General features: G+C 49.4%; 5 protein-coding genes across 5 annotated transcripts; 2 read left to right on the top strand and 3 right to left on the bottom strand.

Annotated features, from left to right (window-relative positions):
* Window positions 1-9: 9 nt before the first annotated feature.
* ANOM_011424 (uncharacterized protein) lies at window positions 10-609 on the bottom strand (the record flags this gene model as incomplete). The annotated part of the gene is made up of 1 exon (XM_015556680.1): window positions 10-609. A coding segment is annotated over one exon (600 nt), but the record flags the coding sequence as incomplete, so codon positions are not given.
* A 1,790-nt stretch (window positions 610-2,399) lies between these two features.
* ANOM_011423 (pyrroline-5-carboxylate reductase family protein) lies at window positions 2,400-3,344 on the bottom strand (the record flags this gene model as incomplete). The annotated part of the gene is made up of 2 exons (XM_015556679.1): window positions 2,400-2,704; window positions 2,795-3,344. 2 exons carry the CDS (start codon window positions 3,342-3,344, stop codon window positions 2,400-2,402), a joined length of 855 nt encoding a protein of 284 aa, XP_015401107.1.
* A 529-nt stretch (window positions 3,345-3,873) lies between these two features.
* On the top strand, window positions 3,874-4,551 carry ANOM_011422 (cupin domain-containing protein; the record flags this gene model as incomplete). The annotated part of the gene is made up of 1 exon (XM_015556678.1): window positions 3,874-4,551. The coding sequence occupies one exon, from the start codon at window positions 3,874-3,876 to the stop codon at window positions 4,549-4,551; it is 678 nt and encodes a 225-aa protein (XP_015401108.1).
* A 490-nt stretch (window positions 4,552-5,041) lies between these two features.
* Window positions 5,042-7,602, top strand: ANOM_011421 (bZIP transcription factor; the record flags this gene model as incomplete). Its single annotated transcript, XM_015556677.1, has 5 exons — window positions 5,042-5,088; window positions 5,244-5,569; window positions 5,624-6,535; window positions 6,591-6,766; window positions 6,841-7,602. Coding segments are annotated over 5 exons (2,223 nt in total), but the record flags the coding sequence as incomplete, so codon positions are not given.
* A 118-nt stretch (window positions 7,603-7,720) lies between these two features.
* Window positions 7,721-9,794, bottom strand: ANOM_011420 (flavin-containing monooxygenase; the record flags this gene model as incomplete). The annotated part of the gene is made up of 3 exons (XM_015556676.1): window positions 7,721-8,899; window positions 8,987-9,345; window positions 9,410-9,794. The coding sequence occupies 3 exons, from the start codon at window positions 9,792-9,794 to the stop codon at window positions 7,721-7,723; spliced, it is 1,923 nt and encodes a 640-aa protein (XP_015401110.1).
* Between the last annotated feature and the right edge of the window lie 181 nt (window positions 9,795-9,975).

The following is a 9,975-nucleotide window of genomic DNA, read 5'->3' as shown; positions in this document are numbered from 1 at the left end:
GGCAACGACAATACCAGCAACGCCAATCCAACTGAGCCAGGATACCTTTTCTAGAGACCTGAATCCCGTTCCAATGACAAAGGCGCCAGCGCAAGTGACACCGACGAAGACCATGGAGCAAGTACCATGATCAGACAATGTGTTGAGTGCGACAGAAGTGGTAAGCATTCCTGCTCCCGCTACCAGGGCAAGATAGATATAATATATTGCACCAGTTAGCTCTCGTGCGCCTTTTCCAAAGAGCAGCTCGGCCGCGTCACCGATGCTATACATGTGAGGGTAGTATTGCCGAGCGTTACCACACACGTAGCCAGCCACCGATGTTGTCAGGGCTAGGATTATGAAACACAAGATGCCCGGAAAGAATCCCAGGACGTGGAAAGTGGATGGAAGGCTAAGAGCACCGAGTCCAATCTGAAACTTGGTAATGAGGACGGCGGCTCCTTGCCATGAGACGCCACAGAAGTCGACATCTCCCCGTTCATGATTGAACAGATCTTGAGGTGTCTGAACACCAGGCTTGTGACACTCACTAGGGGTTAAATCGTGGCAAGCCCCATCATCAATGCCGTCTCCACCTTGAGCAGTGTACTTCTCGGTTACATTCATGATGACGTAGCGTCTCGAGTCCGAATGAAGAACTATAGATTTTGCATGAAGCCGAGAGGGCAAATAAGGGTAATGCAATGTTTATATGTTCTCAGTGTCTGAGGAAAGCTATGGAGATGGAAGCTTATCTGCTCGGTCCGAACCACATGGACCTACATCAAAGGTATATGGAGGAGTGTGGGGAACCTTATCAAGTGGGACAATCAATTCTATTCTAGAACTCTATTGAAGCAGTCTGCCGTCTAAACTGATTGCCTTTTGCCTTGGTCCTGATGCTAACGCTGATCTACCAAAGCGGGAACAGCAGATGTCAACTGCTGGTCAAGGCACTTTGGCTTGAGTCCAGAGTTATGCTAGCCTCCCCTCCAGTTAAGTAGTTGCGGAAATGTCAAGGAAGGTCTATCATTTTTTTTCAAGCAACTACGCGCCACTAATACATGACCTAGAGGGCACATCGAGTCCTGAGACTTTCCAGACGAGGTTTGCATGTAGCTTCTAGTTGGCCTAGTTGGAATTACAAAGAAACGTCGACTTTTAATCTTATGTGGACGGTTCTTGGAATAACGTGGATTCAGCCGAGTATACTTTTTCTATCGATTGTCTATTCAAACTTCTCGGACCGACTGAAGGCAAGCCAAGTGTATGTCTCCACACTGTAAGTCTCGCTGTGCAATAGAAAGATTTACTTGAGGGTCCAGCCTACGAGGCGCACTTGGACCCCTCAATGTGGAGTCAACCGGTTGTTCTCCGCATTTCTTCGCCGGGCCGAGAGATTGTCTGCGTATCTTTGCGCCAAATGCCTCCTTCCAACTTCATGTTTGAATACGTCGGCTGGGACTCTAAGTTTCTAACCCATCCATAATGGACTTCATTCGCGATAACGGCTGGTAAGCCACTTGACCGTATGCCGACCAGAAGATAAGGTCGTGTGGCATGACCCCAGGGACCAGCGTGTGTTCCAGGGGAATGCTTCCGACGCCAGGCGGAAATGCAGGTGTCATGGATAATGCGGCATGAAAGGGGATACAATGACAGCCGACTTAGGCAGACTTTCGGTTGTGTGACTGGTGGTCGAGGAAAGGCCACAAGCCCGCATACAAGAGGCGCCATGATTGAGTTCCTGATAGAGGTGGATATTCCGCTTCGGGTCCGTATGCCGTCGACAGCGTTGGTGCACAACAATCTGTTTAGGTGGTCTTTGTGGGACCTATGCAGGGATACGCTTGCCTTTCCAATCTCGTTCCTAGCGTACATAAGGAATGAGAGCGCGTTCGGTAGGAATCAGGAATATAGTTGCCGTGAAGGGAACTTCCTTTACATAGACTACTTACCCAGTGTCGGATAGTCTGAGCGAACCCAAGGAGCACATTGTTCCCTAGGAGGAGGTTCAAATGAACAATGTGACATATTTAAAGGACACGAGGATGTGCTCCAGACATTAGTGGCAAACTGCACCACCTCGCCGTTCTTTGGAATGTGCACAAACTGTGCTCCCTCCTACATGTGCAATGCAATCTGGATTGACTGTGAATGCGATTATGACATGGGAGGCCGACAGTTGAGCTGTATATGGCATTTGTTGCCCATTGTCTATCAACTGCTTGGCAAACTGCCATATTTCATTTCCAAGACAAGTGGTCTATCTACGAGCTAATGAACAATGGTTTTTTGGATGAACACTGGAATATTCCTCGGCTCAATAAACAAATAATTGTGGCTAATTTCACATTTTGACGCACATAGTTTTGGAATATTTTTGTCTCGCTCCATCACACTATGACATGTAACATTTATTGCTTCCCAAGGGTGATGCCTATTTCCGCTGCACGGTTCGTCGCGGCCGTCACTGCCTTGTCCACTATATCTTTGAACCCCAGTGCCTCAAAGGTCTGCAGAGCAGCATGTGTGGTTCCATTTGGGCTGGTGACATTCTTGCGCAGCTGGGCCGGGCGATTGGACGATGCGACGAGCATCGTACCGGCACCTAAACATGTCTGAGTAGCCAGTCGGACTGCTTGCTCCTGCTGCAGACCCAGGGTGGTGGCACTGGCGACCAGATGTTCGACCATGGCAAAGAAGTAAGCAGGACCGGATCCTACATAGCAATCAGCCTGTTCCACGTCTACAATAGAACTGGAATTCAAAACGAAACAAAAGGGGAGGGAAACTGTACGGCAAAACATACCAGACAGCCCAGTCACTACGTCAAGCAACTCCTCCTTATCCACCCACTCCGTCACTTGATTAACACTCCCCAGCAATGTATTGACCAGCTCTTTCTCCGGCTCTGTAACATCGGCACTGGCAAATACGCCACAAGCGCCCTGTCTTAGCAGTGCAGGGGTATTTGGCATAACACGAACGCAATGCGCCACACGACGGTCATTTGTCTGTAGACACCCCTTCAAGGTCTCTAGCGTAATTCCGGCGGCGATACTTATAACAAGTGGAAGGGTATCACGCTGCAACCAGGCAGCGACCAGCTCTTCGCAGACTGTCTTGGCAACCTGGGGCTTGACGGCAATGATAACCAGGTCGGCGTGGCCGCCCGCCTCGACGTTGGAGGTTGTCGTATGCACGCCCAGGGTGGCCATCCTGTTGCGGTTGACCTCGCAGGGTTCAGCAACCCAGATGCCCTGTTTGGGAACGCCCTGGGCGATGAGACCACCGATGATGGCGATGGCCATGTTGCCGCCCCCTATGAAGGCAAGTTTAGTCTGCTCGAGGGAAGGCATGTCGTCTGTAGGTAACCCATTCTAAGCGACAGGAATGGCCCAATATATAGAATGAGATGGTTAAGAAAATCCAAACGGTCGACATTGCTACCTCGGCCTGCTAGTAATGTGAGGGACAGTGAGGGTTATCGGTGCAGTGGATGAGTATGTCGGTGTCGCCACCCGACAGTCGGAACGGATGACCGACGCCGCTCTCCACTAGTGTATCCTGTCCGCTTACCTGTGCAATGTTCTTTTCATGGCCAAATATGATTTCTATTGGAGGTTTTGTCGAGTGCATAGCAAATGACCCTCGGGCCGGAGATTTTGGTAGCATTGTATTGGATTCCATTCAATCTGGAAAGCTGATGCCACCCGGGTAAGGATTCCGGGCCAGATCTGTTAGTATATCAGTGGCGAGTCGCGACAATCCACAGCAATCTCATAATTGCCCCTTCTAGATCACTTGAACCCACCAGATACACGCAACGCCGATCAAAGGCCAACATCATCACTCTCCATAACCGATTAAACAAACAAAAATATCAAAATGGTTGTTGAAGTGAGGCAGTATCATCTTTCTCCCACATATCATATCCCCAACTCGCCCAGACCTCTCCTACACTACAAGAATGTTTTAGCCAAGCGACCCGACAGCGCGCAATGTGACCCGGGAGAGGTTTGGGATATGTTTACTAAGAATGAATGGAATGTTCACTGGATATTCCGTTACGGCCCTACGCAACTATCCCACTACCATTCCAAGGCCCACGAGTGTATGGCGGTGCTTTCCGGTACGGCTAGTATACGGTTTGGTGTTGCCGATATGTCGCCAGATATGCAACAGAATACACACGGCTTCGCTTGGGAGGAAGGTGGTCTTCTACTGGAGGCTGAAGCCGGAGATGTCTTTATTATTCCAGCTGGTGTAGCTCACAAAACACACAATACCAAGCCCGCAGCCGAGTTCGCGCTCTTGTCACCTGGAAAAGGACATGGTATTGAGTCCGAGAACCCAAAGAAAGCGTTATCAGAGATCAGGTTGGATGGGTTTACCATGATGGGAGCTTACAACGGAGGTGACTGGGACTTTATCGCGACGGGAGGCGAGTTTGAAAAAGTGTGGGCTGTTCCAAAACCAAGATATGACCCTGTCCTTGGGCTATCAGATAAAGGGCTTTGCAAGACTTGGCGTGGAAGTGATGCTGTGCCCAAGGCTCATCTCTAAAGTACATGGCTCAGGGATTGTATGTTGATATAGATGGTATTGAGGTGCTCCTAACAGCTGAATAGCATTGTGTATCTCACAGGAATCAAGAAAGTAATTGATGTCTCTACCGTAATGCAACGTATTGCTTAGCCGTAGTTCCGAATTGAGTGGTGTACGAGGAACTGGCTGAACAGCAGAGCATGAACAAGACAGCCCAATGGCCTTATTGGGTCCACACACTGGCCAGGCAAGTTTCCGCGGCACTTCCCATCCAGCCAAACAAGCGCAGTAGGCATCGAAGTGCTCGTAGACTTTGTTTTAGTGGGCTATAATGTCGGATGTACGGTCCGGTGCTCAGAAGACTAGTCAACTTCGCTGCGGGGTTGCGCCTTTAAATTTGCCTATGTCCGTCCATGCGGATAACTCCAACGCCATAAACTTGGATAGAAGCCCAATACTGTTATTCCTATTCAATTTGCACCTCTAAAAATAGCGATTCTCGCCCTGCATGGAGAAGATATTGAGTAATCCCCCGAAGGGACGTGCAGTCAACGCGTACGTTTCTCCGTCCCCAGCTCCACATGTTTCGAACGTCGAACGTTGCCGATGTTACTCTTGTACGATTTCTTTACTAACTCTCATAAAACGCGGCTAAGCTGCCTGCGGTGTCGTCAACACAAGATAAAGTGTAGTGGCGAGTCTCCGTGTAGGAATTGCAAACGCCGTAAAGCAAAGTGCATATTCGAAGGCGACGAAAATAAGATCCAGATTACGAAAAGGCACTTCGCGGAATTGAGACGCAGGACGGCTGAACTCGAGAAGGAGAACCGAGACTTGCAGCAACGGCTATCGAGCAGTTCTAAAAGGACCCTGTCTATGGATCTCGTTGATCATGGAGGCTTGGTGAATGAAGAGGCAAATACCTGCAATGGCTATGCCTCCCCAGTCTCCGGACCCGGGTTTGAAGATGCAAAAGTATTCAACCCATTATCCACAGGGCAGCCCAAATACGTGCGAGATTTGGCGGGAAATCCGCGTAAGTTCAGGCCTTCTTTGAGGATGGTAGCCAACCAGTTGACTGGGCACTTAGATTACTTGGGACACACATCGAACTGGTCGTTGACAATCCGCCTGCTGCACCTCACCCTCACCCATCAGGCTGGGCGGAACTGCCCCTTCCCCAGTGCAGCTCAGCATATAGATGCCACAACCTATGAGTTAGGATGGAGCGGCCTGCGGGCAACTATCATGCCGGATATTAGAGAGCTTCCGTCGCTAGACTATGCTCTTTTCCTGACTAATGCTGTGAAGTTCCATACTGGTCACATATTTCATCTTTTCGATGAACTATCTTTTCTGACTCGGTTGCACGACTTCTACGGAAACCCAGTCCAGAAGATTCACACAACGGGGTTATGGTTCATCCACTTCAGTGTCATAATGGCTCTCGGGAAAGCCTTCACCGGGACGAAGCGTCGAGACAGTGTTCCACCAGGCGCCAGTCTGTTCATGATGGCTCTTACGATGCTCCCAGACTACTGTTATCTGTGGAGACATCCAAGCACATCAGCGGAGTTACTTTGCTCAATGGCCCTGTATCTGCAGTCCATTGATTGGAGAACCTCTGCGCATGACATGGTTGGTTTTATTCCTATCCCTCTTTTAACGAGAGATCAAGATCGTGGTGTGGAGATCTATAGTTCAATAGTACTGACCGAGACGGCACAGATTGGGAGGGCGCTGCGAATGTTGCTTGTTCATGGGTACCACACCAACGTCCCTTCAGGGACTCTGGATGAACACGAGACCCAACGGTCCCGGAATATTTGGTGGACGGTTTTCATCATTGAGCGTCAGTTTACAGTTCTAATGGGGGTGCCCTTGGGAATCAACGACGACGAGATCAGCACCCCGCTACCGAACTGTCCAGACTCTCCCCACGGCAGCACTACGATGGCTATGCATGTCAAGTTATCTCAGGCACTTGGTCAAGTGATGAATAGTATGAATCCCTAGCCCTCGTATACATCAAGCTTCAAATACTAACACTGATCCAGCTCTGTATCAGAAAGAGTGTCAGATAGATTCTCATTTCGTCAGTAGCACGCAAAGGGTGCTGCGATGTGTTGCCAATCTCGCACTAGAACTCGCTGGCTACTTTCCAGTACCCAGTGAGGGATCAGTGAATGGTATTTCGCGTGTTGCGGGATATATGAATCTTGTGTACCAACAGGTATGATTGCTGTGGGACACTGTCACACTCCTGTTGCTGGGTATAGTTTCACTAACTTAGATGTATAACGGTAGTGCATCATGTTAGCAACTCGCCCATTTCTTTTCAGTCTCCTCGAAAAGCAACTTGGGTCTTCGGGCATTGCGATCCCAATACCAGCCGCTATAAAGTTACTCTTGCAAATGTGTCTCGAGTCTGCCAAGAAAACAATTGACATACTGTGTGCTCTTCAGGATCAGAGCTTACTTGGTAAGATTATTCTCAGTGGCATTACTATGTACGCCCCATTTGACCTCTTTTCTTTAGAGACGTTTCTACCGTTCGATCTTGATAGTGCCGTCTCTGCTGGCCTAGTGGTCTATATGTCCACCCTCGTCAGCCTGCACTCAATCGACGATCACTCTCGTCTACGAGATACACTGTTTGATATACTAGACCATCTGATCAGTGAGGGAAACCTCGTAGCTGTGGATCACAAGATGGCACTAGGACAGTTAGAAGGTCTATTAAAAAGTCCCCATGCACAAATGAACGACGGCAGCCATTGGCCGCGGCTTGAACAGGTCGAAATCGTGGCGCGAGAACACGTGGACAGTAGTGAAACGGCTTTTGCAGAAGGGGCATTTCAGACCAGAGGTGCTCCGGACAATCAGGACGTGAATACTGGTCTGATGACCGGTTGTTCGGAGCCAGTGGGGCCATATGACTGGGAACAAGAGTTGATCCCGACACAGCTGATGACAGTGGTAGATATGTTGGACGGAATTAATGTGCTAGACTGGGCAATATTTCCTGATAGTTCCAGTTCACAGGATGGGCAAGAGGATAACATTAGTTGTTAGTGTTCTGAATGATTTGCGTCGTAGTTGAAGCCTCCTACTAATCTACAATCCACACTACTCTGGCTGCCTTTCTATGTGAACGCTTTGTCAGTCTAAATGGTAAAGATTGCGACTATCTCACAGGTTCCTCCAACTCCTCATTGTCAACAAATCCGGTTTGATCCAAGTACCAGGTCATCGCATTGTCCTCATGCTGTGGCCTTTTTTCTACCATCGTCCAACCATTACCGAACCATCCAAACTCATTCCCATCCCATGGCTTTGTCTCAAAGTCCTCCCATCGGACACGCTTCAGTGCCTTTACTGCGTGTAAGCTGCTTCCGGGCCACAAAGCGGTGACTGGGCCTCTCTTTCGTTCCTCTAGGGTAGCCCCTGGTGCTGTCGACTTGTACCAACTGGCACATTCGGCACTGTAAACGGTGCGCTCGAAGTACTTTTCAGTGAAACGAGTAAAGTTTTGAACCTGATGTTGTTTGGGCTCAATTTGTCCCACATTGTCGTACTTCATTCTAGAAATAACCTCTGCGACATAGATATGGAGCTGCTCAATCATAATGAGTAGGTTGCCTGCCCCTTGAAAAGAATTGGGCCCAAGCGACTGGAAGAAGTTGGGAAAGCCATCCGTACAGAGCCCAAGATATGTCTCAGGGCGACTAGCATAGCGTTGTCGTAGATTGACCCCATTCCTACCAATGATTGGGAAACCGCTTCCGGGGCTAGTTTCAAAACCTGTTGCACAGATAATTGCATCAATAGGTCGGTGCTTTCCGTCGGCAGTAATAACCCCCGTTTCATCAACACCAGTGATTGCACTTCCGATCACATTAACTTTGGGGGAGGTCAGGGCTTCCAGATAGCCAGGCCCCGGGGTCAAACGCTTGCAGAGAGGTGGAAAGTCGGGCAGGAGTTGCTCCAAAAGCTCAGGTTTTGCTTCCAGCCTGCGCTGCATGTCTGCCGTATATTGCGCCGTGACAGCCTTCTGGACATCACTTCCTCGCTGCGACTTGGCGTAGAGCATCTGTATCTCAACCTCTAGACTTTTGCGGTATTGGGTGTAGGAGATGGGATCCTCTCGCCATGATTGTTTCTCGTCTTCTGTATACTTGAAATTTCCCCCCATGCCCTCGGTCCGTGTGGTCAGGCGATCTCCACCGTGCTGGTTGGAAATCCATGTTCTGCCGCGCACGTAATGGTCCATAGCCTTGACCTTATCAACTAGGGCGGGGACGATTTGAATACCACTACTTCCGGCCCCGATGACAGCAACATGCTTGTCCTGGAAATGGACGAGCTGTTAGTGAGTCGTTAAGGATTGCTAAAGACAAGATGAAGAGGGAAAGAAGGGAATGTAGATTTGGAAGCCAAGGAAGCTGCCTACCTTGCTATCAAACGTTTCATCCCAGCTGGCACTGTGGAGCAACGGCCCGTTGAAATTGTGCAGCCCAGGAATGGACGGCCACTTCCATTCGTTGAGGAGGCCAGTCCCTGTCATGAGAATATCTGCAGAATCCTCAAAGACCTCATCTGTCTCCAAATTATGGATCTGCACAAACCACTTTCCTGTCACATCGTTCCACCGTGCACCTACACATCGGCTCTGGAACCGGATGTGCTTGCGAACATTATATTTCTGGGCCACTCTCTTCCAGTACTCAAGAATTTCCTCTGAGCCTGAGAAGAAGTGGCTCCATCCAGTCCATGACTCGAAACTTAACTGATAGGAATGGGATGGAACATCTATTGATACGGTCAGCTAGGGGTCATCCACGGGTTCACTGTTAGGGTCTAGGTTCTTACATACCACACGCACAACCGGGATATTTATTCTCGTACCATGTTCCCCCCAGCTCCGGATTCTTTTCATAAATTACCAAGTCCAGATCTGGAACAGCCTTCCTGAATTGGATCCCTGCAATAATGCCTGAAATCCCGGCGCCAATGTAGATGACCTTAAGGGGCCTAGGCTGATCGATAGCACGCTCGGAGATCAATGGACTACAGTACTTGTCCTGATGCAGACCGTACCCAGAGTTTTGAGCGGCGGCACGACCCAACCCAGTGGCAAAGCTGGGCTCCTCACCGAGAGACTTAATTTCTTCCATATGAACTTCGACCGAGGAAGTCTTCATGCTAGTGGTTTGGAGGTTGGAAAATGTAGCAGTTGCAGGTAGTGTGATGATAGACATGATGCTTGATAATCAGACACCCTCCTTTGACTTTAACAAAACTGATTAATGCGCCTTCTCCTGCATGCCTTGTCCGCATATTTATAACGTACATTCCAAGAATATGATGATAGCAATAGGAGGTCCGACCATGGTTGTCTCCAAAGCCGGACCCCTATCCGATGCAACCCTGGAGCAGGCC

This window comes from Aspergillus nomiae, assembly GCF_001204775.2.
Source record: "Aspergillus nomiae NRRL 13137 chromosome Unknown contig00670, whole genome shotgun sequence".
Classification (NCBI taxonomy): domain Eukaryota; kingdom Fungi; phylum Ascomycota; class Eurotiomycetes; order Eurotiales; family Aspergillaceae; genus Aspergillus; species Aspergillus nomiae.
This window is presented reverse-complemented; position numbering and strand designations above follow the sequence as displayed.